Genomic DNA, 16,139 nt, shown 5'->3' with positions numbered 1-16,139 from the left:
GGGTGCTCTGTGCGGCCGCCGCGTCCCGGGTCGGACTGGGAGCCTGGCGCGTGGTCCCTCTCGGTGAGCGCCTCCTTTCCCAGCACGCTCACTGCGGGCGCGGCCGGTCAGACGGCGGAGCGCTGCGCTGCGCTGCGCTGCGGGGCGCGGAAAGCGGCTCTGCGGGGTGGGCTCCGAGGCGCTCCCGAGCTGGCTGCGCGCAGTCTCCGCCCACGGCCGCTGCCCGCCCCGGCCAGGCCCTGCTCCCGCTCCCTCTGCCGGGCCCATGCAGTTCCAGGGCGCTTCCGTCTCCACCAACTGGTGGAATACACGGCGCCCTTAGCGCACGAGCCCTACCCGGTCCAGTGAGCGATGTCTGCACCCCAGAGAGCTTTGGTTACAGGACCCAGCACTGTACGGGCGCTTTTGTCAGTCTGGTACACAGGGCACCTTCGAAGGTGTCTGGTCTGGTGGCTAGTAGCTGCCGCTTGATGGTGGAGGAAGACTCACGGTAATCCTCAGGAAGCCATAATGCTAAACAATGGGAGGGGAGTCTAGACCAGAATCTAGAGCCTCTCCTGTCTAATCTTGACTCTATAACCGAGTAACTGCGTTATCTTGGGCTAGTCCTGGGCTCGCCCAGCGCAGTTCTCCTCTTCTGTAAATTCGCGAGTGGTGGAGGGAGCTGACAATAAAATTGATCAAATAATCTCTGTTCTTTCTTCCTTCCTTCCTTCCTTTCTCTCTTTCTTTCTTTCTTTCTTTCTTTCTTTCTTTCTTTCTTTCTTTCTTTCTTTCTTTCCTTCCTTCCTTCCTTCCTTCCTTCCTTCCTTCCTTCCTTCCTTCCTTCCTTCCTTCCTTTCTTTCTTTCTCTCTTTCTTTCTTTCTTTCCTTCTTTCTTTCCTTCCTTCTTTCTTTTCTTCTTGAGACAGGGTCTCACTGTCGTCCAGGCTGGAGTGTAAGTGGCGCGATCACAGCTCACTGCAGCCTCGACCTCCCAGGCTCAAGCAGTCCTCCCACCTCAGCCTCCTGAGTAGCTGGGAGCACAGGAGCGCCCACGCCTCGGCTAAATTTTGTGTTTTTTGTGTAGTCAGGGTTTCGCCATGTTGGCCAGCCTGGTCTCCTGACCCCAGGTGGTCCACCCGCCTCGACCTCCCAAAGTGCTGGGATTACAGGCGTGAGCCACCGCGCCCGGCCGTGACCAGATAATTTCAAGGATCCATGAGCATGTTCACTTATTATAAAGAACAAGACAAATATTTACGTGGACACTAGAGTACTTTCACATGTGATATGTCGTTCTTATGTACAACATGTTTTATAAACTTAAAAAACTAGAGGATTTGTCAACACCGGAAAGAACGAAAATTGGGGAAAGGGGCTAAAACGGATGTAAGCGTCTGTTCAGTGTGGTCTTAATGACAATAGCTAACACTTCCTGAGAATTTAGATGGATCTGGCCCTGTGCTCTCCATTTAATCCTCATGGCCTGGGGCGCTCCTTTCGCCCGTGAACAAAGCGGGTTTTGCTTGAGATCAAGCAGGCAGTAAGAGGCGGGACTGGGATATGGGCTCTGGTCGGCCTAATCCCAGAGCTTGCAAGCCTGACGTCCCACTCACTGCCCAGCTCCACCCCCTCAGCACCCCCTCAGTGGCTTAAATCCTCAACCTCTTATCTCGAGCCTCGATTCTGGACCTGACACCTGGCTTTGCCTAGGACAAGCTTCTCCTGCAGTTCTCTCTCACATGCAGACTGTGAGCTTGGAGGACGGACACCTGTCGCCTCCCTCATCGCTGCTGTTTCCAGCGGTCCTAAAACCGCCCTCCCCAGCGCTTTCCCCCGTGGTCACCCGCAGTCCCTGAGGACCAGGTGCCTGCGCTGTCTTTCAAGCACTGCATCTGCGGCCGTTCACACCCATGGCGAGTCTTGGAATGCCTTGGCCTCTAGTTTATTGACCTCCTTTCCACCTATGACCTTGCTCTCCACCCGATCTCAGCCGCGCCTGTCGACGGACCTTACACCTCAGGGTTGCCAGGGCCTGCCAGCCTTCCTCCACCTCCACTTCGGTCAGCCCTCTTTCTGACCTCCGCCCGCTCTCTTTTTAGCTCCCCCTAGCACCTCAGTTCCGGTAATCCTTCAACCCACTGCGACCTCCATCGGTGGCTCCTCCTTCCTTTTCCCGGTCCCTTGCCTGCCCCATGTCTTCACTTTCTTCCTTTACCCAACGTAAATTCCACGGGCAGTCGCCGTCACTCCCACACAGACGCCCTCGACTCCCTTGCTCTTTTCTCCATTGTCAGCCTCGTCCATCCCCCAGGAGCACCACAACCCTGGTGAAGCCGAATTCCCTGCCTACTCCTTGCCTGCTCTCACATGGCCTTGTTTCACTTGAAAGCACAACCTCTAGCGGGGTGCTTGGTTCCCCCGGCCTTCCCAACTCTCGCCTGACCTCATTCACTCTCCCATCACCAGGCTACTGGTTTCTACCCCCTCCTCTCTCCTTAGACCCAACACCCCCCACCCCCTCCTTTGGGAGGTTTCCTTGCACCCTGTTTCTCTGAAGATAACTACCACACCCCCACCTCTGCTCATGCTCCCCGGGACAGTTGGTGGTACTTGCAGCTGAAGTCAGCTCTGCCCCTTAAGCGCTCCTTTCTCCTCCTCCAGACATCACTGCGTCAATTCTCTTTCTCTCTCTCGTCATCGGTTTTTCTCTTCTGGATCATTTTCATGCAAAACTCCTCAAAATAGTTGCTGTACTCACGGTTTCCACTTTTTCTTCCTCCCTGTCTCCTCCCCCTAGTCAGAGAAAATGTAATTTCTTCATTTATAGTTGATTTGATTTTCCCCTGTGCTCTCATCAAGAGAAATGAATGCTCTAGCCTGGGTAAGGCATGGTCCAGGTGGATCAGTTAAGCAGCCCCTCTGGGCAGTGTTCCGTTCTCCCAGACATCATGCCTTTCCTCAAGGTGGCCCAGGTGTACGGGGAGAGGGGTCAGTGGCTTAAAGCTAGAGGGAGACGTCCTTATGAAGCTTCACGCCAGCTCCTGGGGTGTCAGGGGCTGGAGTTTGCTAGACTCCAGTTCCATGTCCCCTTCCTGCCTGGTCACCAGTGGCTCTGCTAGACTTGGGCTCAGGGGCCTGTGGCTAGTGAAGAGGTGGCTTCTTTGTTGGACTCAGATGATGCTTCCAGGAGCACTTGACATCTTCCCCATGTCTCTCATGGGCTGTGAATCCCTGAGTCTCTTTGGTTTTTCCCATTTGCTCCTTGGCCTGACGGACTACCCCAGCCTCTGCTGAAGGCTCCCTTGTTCCCTTCCCCACCCACCATGGTGGTGCTGAGGCAGGCTCACTGCGTCTGCAGTCAGCATCCTGGCTGTTGTGAATTGCTCACCTCCATTCAGGCACTCCCTCTCTCTATTGCATTTTCTCCATATTGCTTATTATCAACTGACATACTATTTAATTTACCTAGCTATTTGTTTATTATCTATCTCTATCTCCCAACATTATGTGCACCAGAAGGCAGGGCTTTAATCTACTGTGTTCACTGCTGTTTCCTTAGTGCCTGGCACAAAGTGAGAATTTAATAAATATTTGTTAACTTGGAGAATGAATGAGCTTCTGCAGAACCAGGTACCATTGTTTTCTTTACAGTTCCTAGCCGTTAAAACATTGCTCTGATTGTAGTGGGTGCTCAGTAAGTAGTCACTGATACTTCAGCTTAAGACAGAATACTGATATGGAGAGGTGGAGACCCAGCGGGCTTTTTTGATAACATTGCTACGCTGAGGTTCAAACATAACTTGGCCCTTAGGACATATCTGAGCTCTTATAATGAGTTGGCATTCAATGTTTTAGGAAGGAATGGGACCAGATCTGTTTTCTACTTTGTGTTTCTGTAGACATTCACCAGCTTCCTGACTTCATAGTTCATCTAGCGAGAGGAAGAGGAAGTTCTCAGTAGATCGGGAGCATGGGCATCTCTCTTCTTTACTCTTTGAGTACCTCTCCACCTGTAACTCATGTGGGGCAAGGGTGGGCCTAGGTTTGGCTCAGCTATGGCCTGCGTCCCCAGAGGCAAGAGGTTGGTGTTATCAATAGGCTCTTGGCCCCGGGCTGGAGGCCTCACGGGTTGGCTTTTGATGAATATAAAGGGATGGTCTGGATGAATATAAAGCTAATGCTTGCTGTGTGCAAGGCACTGTTCCAAGTACTTTCATATCTGAATACATTTAATCCTCCACAGCAGTCCAAGGCAGCAGGTTCTTTTAGTATCTCTATGTTAGAGATGAGAAGAGCAAAGCACAGAGAAGTGACCCCAGGTCACTGGGACAGCCAGTAAGGGTGGTGCTGTCCACTTCCAGAGTCCATGGGCATAACCACTGTGCTGGGTGGCCTCTTGCTATACAGACCATAGCACCACCAGCTGCAGAGAATGCTGTTATGATCTGGATTCTGCTAGGAAAGTGTCTTCCAGTTTGTATCTCAGAAACCAGATTTTATGGGCAAATTGAAGAATCTGGAAAGTTGTGAGGAGCATTAAAATAGATCCATAACTTGTGTAATAGTTTACTTATGGAAAATTGTAAACACTCCACAGGCTTTACACTCTTTTCCCCACATAAGAGCAAGGCATGAAGTTTGTAGAGATGGGAGTCTCCCTAGATTGCCCAGGCTGCTCTTGAACTCCTGGGCTCAAGTGATCCACCCTCCTCTGCCTCCCAAAGTGCTGGGAATACAGGTTTGAGCCACTGAGCCTGGCCATTTCATAATGTTTTGAACCAACCTTTTACAATTGGGAAATTTCATGTAAAGTTCCGGATTGTCAGCGTGATATCTTGGGCCTAGGCAGACCAAATTCTTTGATAGCTCCCAAGGACATCCATAAAATATTGTTGTAAACCAGGCACATGCCGCAGGCTGAGAGGAGTGGTAACATCCAGGGAGGTGTGGGAGTTTGAGAAGGAAGCATTGTCTTGCAAAACTGGAAGCTGTGGCAGCTCTGAGCTCATGTTCCCCAAAGGCTGCCACCTGCAGCCTGTAGGCTGGTGCCACTCTGCAGGCACCCCACAGCTGTCACCACACACAAGGCATCTGTGGCTTCACACTCAGCCCCTTCCTCATTCACATGACCCACTGGGTCCTCTAGACCCCAGGCACCAGGAAATGGTATCTTTAGTAAAATGCAGAGATAACAAAGCTGGCCCTGGAAGGGAGCCCCTGGCAAAGAAGTTCAGGGCCAGCTATTTCCCAATCTCACCACCAGGACCTGACCACCACATTCACCAGGAGCTCAGTCTTTCCTAGGTTTTTTCTTTACACAGCAGGGACACGGCAGGGCAAATTCAGGCAAGACTTTTGTGGAGTGCAGATTCCTATTACTCTGTGGCTGTTGCTTTAGCAGTTTTTCTGTGGGTCCCAGTTTCTCCTGAGAGACAGGCTCAATTACCAAGCGTGGCAACAATTACCAAGGGGGATGGTGGAGAGGGAGCAAGCCCTTGGAAGGGTGGGTGGGAAGAGGTTACAGGCCTTATACTACTGCATACGAACATTCTTACCGTGCAGCTGCTGCCATTGATAAACTGTGAAACTGAAAAGGTAATTTCTTCTTTAAGACCTTTGTGTCATCCTAGAAGGATTAAGAACAAGATAGAGCTGATAACTTGGGTGTGGGCAGGCCAAATTGTTTAATCACATTCAAGGACATCCATAAAATATTCAGTTGTAAGCCAGGCACATGTCACAGGCTGAAAGGAGTGGTGGCATCCTGGGAGGTGTGGGAGTTTGAGAAAAAAGAGACAAGTTGGCCTCTGTCCTTAGCAAAATGAACTTATTGACTACGTCAGTTTTATGGACTTGATGCCCAGGATTCTCTAGTCTTATGTTACCTGTGTATCAGTTTATAGGTTTTATATTCCCTTCTTAAACAATTCAGGTGAAATTCACATAAAATTAACATTCTGAAGTGACAAACTTACTGGCATTTAGTGCCCTCAGAGTTGTGCAACCACTGCCTCTGTCTGGCTCCTAAGCATTTCCATCAACCCAGCACCCACTGAGCAGTTACTCCCCATTTCCTCCTCCCTCCAGCCCTGGCATCCACTAATCTGTCTCTGTGGATTTACTCATTCTGGATATTTAATACAAATGGAATTGTATAATATGTAACTTTCTGTGTCTGGCTTCCTTCATCGTGGTGTGTTTTTGAGGTTGGTCCACGTGGTAGCTATATTCATTTTTGAACATGTCAGCGTGTCTTAGTTGTGGTAAGTGGCAAAAACGGTGTTTTCATCCTTGGATGAATATTTAAGATGGGCTATCCTTAAGGACTGAGTGTGGGCTCAAAATGGTAGTAAAAGTATCAGAGGATGAAATTCAAGAGGAAAGAAATTAGGGTTTCTCATTGAGTCTGTTATGCTTATACCAGATTCTTCTCATCTGATTTCTTTCAGTTCAATCCTTAGAGGGCTGTGGCTTGTTTTGCATATGAGGAAGTGCTTAGCACATTGCCTAGCAAACAGGTGGTACTCAATCAATAAATGCTATCATAAACGCACTATTAAAGTCAATTAATATTAATTTTGATTTCCTAGGGTTTGTAAATTTTGGGCCAGACAGCAGAGGATAGTGGTCAAGTGTGGGAGCACCAGACCTGGATCAAACCCCAGCTTCATCATTTATTAGCCATGAGACCTGTGGCAGAGAGCTCGACTTCTCTGTGCTGCAGATAATGCTTACTAGAGCAATTAAGAGGACTGTATGAGATGCCCAAGGTAAAGAACTGAATATAAAGCTTAGGACACATTAAATGGTGGACAGATCCTAGCCATAATGATTTGAATGGGCCACGTGGCTTCAAAATCTGTTCAGTTTTGAAACACTTTTCTCTTGGCAAATTTCCCATAGTAATTAGAAATGGCACAATTGCCCCGTTTATGAGACAAAAAATAGCCATTACAGCATCTAAACATTTGAAGGCACCACTCTGGACACAGAATTTGATGACCACCTTGTTGAATTCTTGGTTCTTTTGTTGATTTTCTTTTTTCCTCCAAGTTTTTTCTCCCGCCTTAGGAGCATCAGAGAGAAAAATAAACAAAAGGGATACACATTCTCAAGGGCATATACTTACAAAATGTATATGAAAATAGAACACTTAAAAACTCTCTAAAAACATGAGGCATCATCTTTTTTGATGATGGGAGTTAGGTTACAGAATCACTGCTTAAGTTTGGGGGAACTATTTTCTTTTTTTTTTTTTTGAGATGGAGTCTTACTCTGTCATCCAGGCTGGAGTGCCGTGGCACGATCTTGGCTCACTGCAACCTCCGCCTCCCAGGTTCCAACGATTCTCCAGCTTCAGCCTCCTGAGTAGCTGGAATTACAGGTGTGCACCACCACGCCCAGCTAATTTTTGTATTTTTAGTAGAGATGGGGTTTCACTATGTTAGCCAGACTTGTCTCAAACTCCTGACCTTGTAATCTGCCCACCATGGCCTTCCAAAGTGCTGAGATTACAGGCGTGAGCCACCACACCCGGCCTATTTTCTTTTGAAGCCTGTTTGCCTCCTTAGGCCACCATGTCAATGGAATCTTCCTGCAGAAATAATCTTATAATGGTGAGAAGCAAGGGATTTGTGTTGGAAACCAACCCATGGAATGCTCAAACAGGATGCATAAGACTCCTATTTCCAATCTACAGAAAAAAAAAGAGGTGATGTGCAATCATACTGTCAAATCAGTATTATACCCTACTCAAACCTGGACTCATGCTTAGCTGCTTCTGTGATGTTCCTATTTCCAGACTCTCCTTCCCCAGCCCAACATTTTAAACTCTATCACGGTACTTGGAGTTGTGGCAATTAAGAGATCTACATGGATTTTAAAAGCACTGAGTCATGTGGCGTGGCTCTGTACCTTGTGAGGAGATGAATGGGAAAGGGCCAGTGGAGCCCAGCTGGACCCGGGTGGGAAAAAAGGGAAAGAAGGAGGTGATGGTGGAATTTTCGGATGCTGTCATGGAGGAAACCTTGAAAAAGCAGGTGGTTGAGGCCTGGAGCTGTGGGACACCATTCAGCTATGAAGCCATCGTCAGGGACATGGACCCCTTTCTTCACTGCATGATCCTAAACTTCATCCAAAGACGACTGCTTGAAAGGGCTTCAGAAGGAACTTATGAACTTGGATTTCCATGACAAGTATAATGATTTATGTAAGTTCCAGCAGTCTGATGATTTAAAGAAGAGGGCCTCACATCTCTGCTTTAAGGAAAATTCTGTTTGAAGATTTCTGGTCCTGGCTTTCTGGTATTTCTAAAACTTACTGGGAACCAACCATCGACGTGTCCTGTGCTAAATATGAATTCACTGATGCCCTGCTGTGCCATGATGATGAGCTAGAAGGGCGCTGGATCGCCTTTATCCTGTACCTGGTTCTTTTCTGGGACAGGAGCCTGAAGGGTACCCTGGACCTGTACAACACTGATGAACACTTTCAACCACAGCAGATTGTCAAGTCTCTTATCCCTTTATGGAACAAACTGGTTTTCTTCGAAGTATCTGCAGTGTCCTTTTACCAGGTGTCCGAAGTCCTGTCTGAAGTCACGTTTGTCTATAAGTGGCTGGTTTCATGGTCCCTCACTGACTAGGCCTCCCAACTGCTTTGAACCCCCTCATACCTTGGAGCCCTCACACCCCACAAGAACATGAAATTTTGTTTGATTGGATCAACCTTACTTATCTGGACATGGATTACCAAATTCAAACTCAAGAAGAGTTTGAAGAAAGTTCTGAAATTCTCCTAAGAAATTTCTTAAGCCTGAGAAATTTGCAAAGGTCTGTGAGGCCTTGGAGAATGGAGATGTGGAAGAGAGCAGCTGAGGTCCCCCTAACAAAAGATTTTTTTTTTTTTTTTTTAATCTCGGCTCACTGCAACCACCGTTCTCGGGTTCAAGCGATTCTCCCATCTCAGCTTCCTGAGTAGCTAGGATTACAGGCACCTGGCATCATGCCTAGCTAATTTTTCTATTTTAGTAGAGACAGGGATTTCACCATATTGACCAGGCTGGTCTTGAACTACTGACCTCAGGTGACCTGCCTACCTCGGCCTTCCAAAGTACTAAGATTATAGGCATGAGCCACCATGCCTGGCCAACAAAAAAGATTTTGTGAGAAAGCTGAGGAGAGTAAGCTTCCTGATATATTGAAGGAGTGCATGAAGTTATTTTGCTCTGAGGCACTATTCTTGCTGCTCTCCAACTTCACAGGCCTGAAGCTTCACTTCTTGGCCCCTTCGGAAGATGAGATGGATGGCAAAAAAGAGGAAGCAGCAGCCTCTGCTGCTGATAGAACTGAGGAAGGGACTGGCCATAGCCCTCCTGAGCCAGAGAATAATCACGCAGCCATCAGCATCAACGGCCAACAGAGCCATGACCAGACAGACCCAGAGTCAGAGGAAAACGAAACAAAGAATGGATCAGGTGTTCCCACATGCCAAAGGGAACTGAGGCGTTGGAAGACTGGTCACCACACTTTTAATTCGTGACCATGGCAAGGCTGATTTTGCCCTAGACTTAATTCTCCACTGTGGCTGTGAAGGCTGGGAGCCAGAATATGGTGGTTTTACTTCTTACATTACCAAAGATGAAGACGAAGAGCTGCTAACGGTGAATCCAGAAAGCAATTCTTTGGCATTGGTCTACAGAGATAGAGACTCTGAAATTTGTCAAGCATATTAACCACTGAAGCCTGGAACAAAAGAAAACCTTCCCAAACACAACAGGTTTCTAGGACTTTTCATTTATCTATTATGAATGACAGCACTGGGCAAAGCTAAACAAAAACATGATCCTTCATCAGTACTGGGAAGTCTGGAAGAGTTAAGCAGGAGTGAAGGAGAGCTATGTGGTAGCTTGCCGGACAGTGTTCTTAAAACTGGTTGTCCTTTAATAGGACTCATAATGATTGTCCTCAACCTAGACCTTGAGCTTGAAGCTATGTACTTATCTCTTGAATAAAAAAAAAAAAGTTGGCTTTATTTTAAACATTGAGTTCTCCTCTTTCCATATTGGCTTCTTCAGTGAATTTTTCAATGATTTTTTTTTTAGGGTGGTAAAATATTTATAACATAAAATTTACTAGCTTACCCATTAAAAAAAGAAAAAAAAAAAAAGGCACTGACTGTCCATCCCCGGTAGGAAGTCCTTGGGATGGAAATTTTAATGGGGGATGAGTGAGAGAATGTTGGATTTTCTGGTGGAAGGCAGACCCAGCGGTGCCACTAACAGGAAGGTTCTGGGCCTCTGGTGGTGGGTGAAAGAAGGTACTAGAAAATAGGGATGTGGGAAAGGCAAGGAGAGGTTAGGGATTTTCTTCCCACTGGGAAGTTTACCTTAGACTCATTGTATTCTTTATATGTGGAAAGGAAGTAAGATATTTCATGAGTTGCACAAAATCAAGTCACTATGATAAAACTTCTAATTTCATTCTTTACTGGGCTTTATATGATAAATATACATCCTCTCATGTTGAAGATTTGTATACTGTTGGGAAAAATGTTTTAAGCTCATTGGAAGAGGGGAGACCATAACATTTCATTTTTTTAAACAGGTAGCAAATAATGAATATATATGAATACAATAAACATATCTCAAAAAGAATGAACTTTTATTTTCCATGGATTTTACAGATACTTTTGCTACATAGTTTATGTATTTTTATGAGATTTTTTTTCATTTGTATGAAGTTCATTCAGCCTTATACAATTTTAAGGTGATATGTTTGGTAGTGTATCTATAATCTTTAAAAAGTTTAGAGTTTTTGGAATGTACAGTATATGAGGTAAAATCAAGATTACATAAAAATTGTTTTCTCCTCTGCACTAATTTTGCAGTGAGGCTCAAATGGCAAGTATACTATTAAATGACATTTACTATCAAAAATAGGAGGTTCATTTGAATTACTATGAAAAACATAAGCCACTGTAACTTGACACAGTGGCACATTTTACCATTTTAGACATTCAACTATATATAAATCTCTGGGCTATTACACTCAGACTCATTTGTACTGCCAAATGTGGCACTTTAAAGAAGTTTCTAGAAAACAATCGCAATCACTGTTGTTTTTGGGGAAGGTTATCACCCTATACATAAGAGATTAAATTTAAATAAAATGTAAACATACAGTATATTATAGTGACAGGTCATTCTTACCACTTAGAAAGGCCAAGTTTATCCATTTCTTTTTTGAACACGGGTTAATGTTTTTCTACAGCACAGATCATTTGACATAAAACTGTTACAATACATGCCCATTCTATTATAAAAGAAATTCTTCAGAGATCTTCAAAGCACAAAACATACGTTCTTTTTTCAAAGACTGACAGAAGTGCTTAATAATCACTAAAATGCCAACCTCAGCAACTAAAAATTAGTGATTCGCTATCCTAAAATTCAAATAATAAATTAAAAAAGCTAGTTACAGGTGTTTTACGGATAACAGATGTGCTAAAACAAGAATTGTAGATAGTTTCATTATAAACTGTATTATTACTGGCAGTCATCGACATCTAGGCAAGATGTACAATGTGATACTTGACAAAATTCAGTCTGATCATCCAGTAACTCACAAATGCAAGCTCACAAAACATTAATGAATTATGCAATTGCAAAGTGCTCTAATGCAACATTAACCACATGCAATCAACAATTTGGAACAGTATCCAAACAGACATTATACATTAAACGTTTAGTTTTCAAGAAAGAAAGCAGCTTGAAGTTTACTGGTGCAAATTAATTTTGTCTTCAGATTTGGTGCCCCAAACAAAAAGGTTAGGTTTGATTATGAATTCTGATGGTGGTGGCAGCAGTTATGGGAGAAGCAGCAGAAACTTATGGGAGTTCTTCAAAATTAGCCTATACCAGACAGAGTGAGTGTATGTGTGTAATATATATTTCTACACTTGTTATGTGTATATGTGTACACTTGTTATATGCCATATATGTAGGTGTATACCCTTATACACCTACATATAGTTCAAAGGTTCACAAAACAGAAGCCAAATAGGTTTGAAATGCAATTTACTTTTATGATTACTTTTTAAAAAGTATTTAAAAGCACTCAGTTCTTTTCCATGTTCTCAAGACCTGAAGAGGTACTTTTTGAGTAAACATCAAAATATTTTTAGGCCAAGTAAACTGTCTGTTCTTTAAGTACTTATCTGTGAATTCATGAATATATATTTATAATGAAGAACTCCACATTTATCAAATAAGCTTTTCTTCATGCATACTCTTTCATCCAGTTTTTGTTTCTAAGCCCCTCCAGTTACTCATCATAATCCCACTTACCAAATAATTAAGACAAATGAGGAGGTAGAAATATAGCACTAGATTGCTTTCACAGCATCAGACTTTAACATTTTATATAGCATGTTAGTGTAAATTCTATTCATTCTGAATTTTTCACTTGGTAATAATCTTTAAAACAAACAGATCAGGTTATCACTGTTACACTCAGGCTGACTGGTCAAAATATCCATTCTAAATTGTTGCCTCTTAGAAAGTTTTTCTGTAAGAAGGCATGTTAAAAAAAGAGAGGGAAAGAAAAAAAGAAGACCCACCCTAACAAAAAAACCAAAATTGATATTTTTGTGGCTTGCATTCTAATAAAGTGCCAGCCTCTACCTAACAATATAAGCACTGAAAATGGCAAAAATGATGTGCTATAGTCTCAATGCCAGTGCTAAATGCCACTGTTTTTTATAAAAGCAATACAGAAATAATTTTAGTACATGACAAAATAAAATGTAATAGAGTTAAAAAATAAAGTTATATTTTCACTTGATTACAAAGTACTGAATGATAAAGGCAATCAAAATGGAAAAGAAAGCAAACAGCACAAGGATGACGGCAGCACACTGCTCGTCACTCAGTGCCCGTCGGGTCCTTGTGCTTTCCACAGTGTCTCTGTTGGTGCTGGCTGGTGGTTCAGTCCTCTGAGAGATGAAGAGCACTGTGGTGCTGTAGGGACCTACGAGGTCCTGGTGTCCCAGAGAGTCTTGGCACTGGCGAATGGCACATACACGGAAGCGATATTCACAGTTCAGCTGAAGGCTGGAATACCGGAAGGAAGAGTCGGGACCTTTGTAAATCTGTTAAAATATTAGAAGGAAGAATTACATGTGAAGGCTGGACAGAAAATGTGTTAAAACTGGCTAGTGTTAGAATTGTTTTTGATGTGAAAGCCAGTGAATGCCATTGATTTTATCTTTTAAATGACATGTTAAAAATACCTATCCATTAAAGTACTTATCTGTTTGTTGCATAGGGGCAAGAGAAATTTCAAAAGCGAGGATGTGAGATCTACCCTTATACAGTTCACAGATGAGTTAAGGAGTGCAGATGTGCCCCAGGGCAGCTAGAGAACAAGCAAAATCAGTCCTCAAGCATTTTCTTGCTTTTCTCAAATGTAAGAAGTCATTTTTCAATGCAATCATTCCATCAAAGAAGGGATAGTGTCTACTTTTGCTTCCCCCATTATGTCTTTGTATAACTGATAAATTTCCATATAATTTCAAACATATCTGTAGAATGAAATGGGAAATGAATAAGGGGAGCTTTCTATAGGTGCCTATGGCAAATCACTGTATAAACCAGAGAGGGGAGATAACTTAGAATCAGAGAATAGGACCTCCTCTGCCATGCCTTACAAGGGAAATAAAAAGAATGAAATTCCACGGATTTTCAGAGGAATGTGCTAGTAATTAACCCATTTATGCCAGAGGTTGCAAATTTTTTTTTGTGTGTGAAAAATCAGACCTTGGCAATAACCTTGATCAGTTGGATATAAATAACTACCACCAGCTTAGTGTTCCAATAATGGAACACTAGGCATAAATGGGTTAAGACGCTATATACTAGAACTGTTCACCCCTGGCATCCAAGGTCTGCTCTACCACTTCACATTCCAGATGTGATTTTAGACCAACTACCTTAGTACAACAGGCATACTAGTAGTTAACATGTATGATAATTATGAGGATGAAATGAACTAATGCTTGTTAAAGCACTTAGCGCAGTGCTCAGCATGCAGTCACTGCTCAATCTGTAGGAGCTATCATTTCCAATAATGAGCAACCCCCCACCACTCATTCTGTAATTGAGAAAACCAAGGCTCATAGGGTTAAATGACCTGTCAGTTGAGTTTCTCCAGTTAGTTGGTGGGCTACAAGTCAGATGAACCAACACATGGGGGCTTTCAAGTACTTTTAGCTGCCTCAATTGTACCTGTGGTGTAAATCTAAATTTTTACATATTGCTTTGCTCTCAAAGTAAAGTAAGATCTCTGTCTCATTTTTCTATCTCCAGAATCTAGCATATAGTAGGTACTTAATAAAAGGCCATTAGTGAATTATTGGCAATAAATAAAAATGTGGATGCTGATAACAATATATAAAGGAACTTACTGAAAGAAGCTTTAAGATAAATCTGAAAGAAAATGTGACTATGCATTAGTTCTAAGAATGCATAATGTTTCAGGGAATAGAATGTAGAAATGATCCATGTTTGGGAGATGGTACAGGTTGGGTATCCCTTATAAGAAATGCTTGGAACCAGAAGCATTTCAATTTTTTTGATTTTGGAATAGTTGCATATTTACTAGTTGAGCATTCCAAACCCAAAAATCTGAAATTGGAAATGCTCCAATGAGCATTTCCTTTGAGTGTCATATCGATCCTCAAAAAGTTTCAGATTTCGGGTGGAAAATTTTGAATTTTGGACTTTATTTGGGATGCTTCAACCTGTAAAAGGATTCACTTAAAACAGAATGTTGTATGATAAAGTAGTGTAAAATTGTATATATAACACTGAAGTAAATTTAGTAAAAATTAAAAATATGTATTTGTCTTATGGATATAATGGATGATTATTGTCTTTATATTTTCCATGTGTCTTCATATACCATTCCATGAGCCTGGCAGTATTAGGTTAAGAAAGAAAAACCTCAATAAATGGCATGAGGGTGATAAGAGATCTGGTACAGAGAGGAAGAATACATTAATTACACTAGTTGGAAATTTAGGTTAATTCAAAAGGGACCACTGTAGGTGTGTGACAGTAAGACAGTGTTTATGGAATCCTAATCGTGAGGCTGTGTGAAGGACTGAAGGGAGCTGAGTAGGACAGGGACTCTTGATGTACATGTAAAAAGTGATGAGGCCCTGATGTAGTTTTATGGATTCAGAAACAAATTCTGATTAAGAGTTGATAGGAAAAAAAAATTCATCTAAGAATTTAAAGCTTGGAGACCAAGATGATGTTGGTGTCTATGACACTGATGAAGTAAAGATGCTGGAGAGGAGATATTGGGAGGGAAGATGATGGGATCAAGTTTTCAATTTCGCATTTCAGATGCAGGAAGACCTCTAAGCAGGAAGAGACACAGGTAGCTGTAGATACAGGACTGAAGAAAACAGATTAACTTGCTCAAGCTGATTTCAGAAGGTTTATACACCCAAGAAAAGTCATGCAAACAAGTCTTAAGCTTATTCATATACTACTCAAATGTGGAGTCCCTATTTCCTTTAAACGTGTAATACAATTATATTTTCTTTAATATTAATTTTGCTTCCTCCTTAGAAGGAAACCTACTTATCTGTAAATTACATTTCAAATCTAATTATCATGTCAATTTGCAGATGGCTTAATAAAGAAAAACAATCGCATGCCAGATTTAATCTGACTCTTTGGATCTTTTGTAATTTCAGTTAAGATATTACATAGAGTAGTTACAACAGCACAATACTGGAATAAAACAAATGAAGAATTTTTTTTTAGTGGAAGAGGAAAATATGAGACATAATGAAAACAACCCAGCTTAAAAGCCCTCAAAATTAAGGTTACAGGAAAAAGGGAAAATCAGATGAAATGTATAGGTATTTAATTAGTCTTTGGAGTGGTATAAAAGCTTATTCTTTTTAAAAGTTGTAACAAACACTGGCAACTCTCCACTGTATCTCACTGCTATTCTTGCTTTATCAGAAAGCTATCTTTGAAACCTCTTGGCTAGGAAGGTGACAATTCCTCTAGGTTTCCATTATAACTTCATGCCTAATGTCATATTTACAGCACTGCATTATGACTATTATTAATACTA

General features: G+C 42.8%; 1 protein-coding gene and 1 pseudogene across 6 annotated transcripts in view; one reads left to right on the top strand and one right to left on the bottom strand.

Moving 5' to 3' along the window:
- The first annotated feature begins 5,986 nt into the window (after window positions 1-5,986).
- Window positions 5,987-10,076, top strand: LOC100435692 (prolyl 3-hydroxylase OGFOD1-like; annotated as a pseudogene).
- Window positions 10,077-10,627: 551 nt separating this feature from the next.
- The window catches only part of FNDC3A (fibronectin type III domain containing 3A), a 227,551-nt gene continuing 222,039 nt past the window's right edge, over window positions 10,628-16,139 (bottom strand). For 5 of the 6 annotated variants that reach the window (XM_024257590.3, XM_063714662.1, XM_024257591.3 and 2 more), the window contains one exon: window positions 10,630-13,134. In XM_024257590.3, coding sequence (XP_024113358.3) covers window positions 12,820-13,134 — 315 coding nt within the window. In that variant the 3' untranslated portion in view covers window positions 10,630-12,819. 6 annotated transcript variants of the gene reach the window in all.

This window comes from Pongo abelii, chromosome 14 (genome assembly GCF_028885655.2).
Source record: "Pongo abelii isolate AG06213 chromosome 14, NHGRI_mPonAbe1-v2.0_pri, whole genome shotgun sequence".
NCBI classification, from domain to species: domain Eukaryota; kingdom Metazoa; phylum Chordata; class Mammalia; order Primates; family Hominidae; genus Pongo; species Pongo abelii.
The sequence above is the reverse complement of the archived record's forward strand: the minus strand, read 5'-3'. Positions and strand labels throughout refer to the sequence as shown.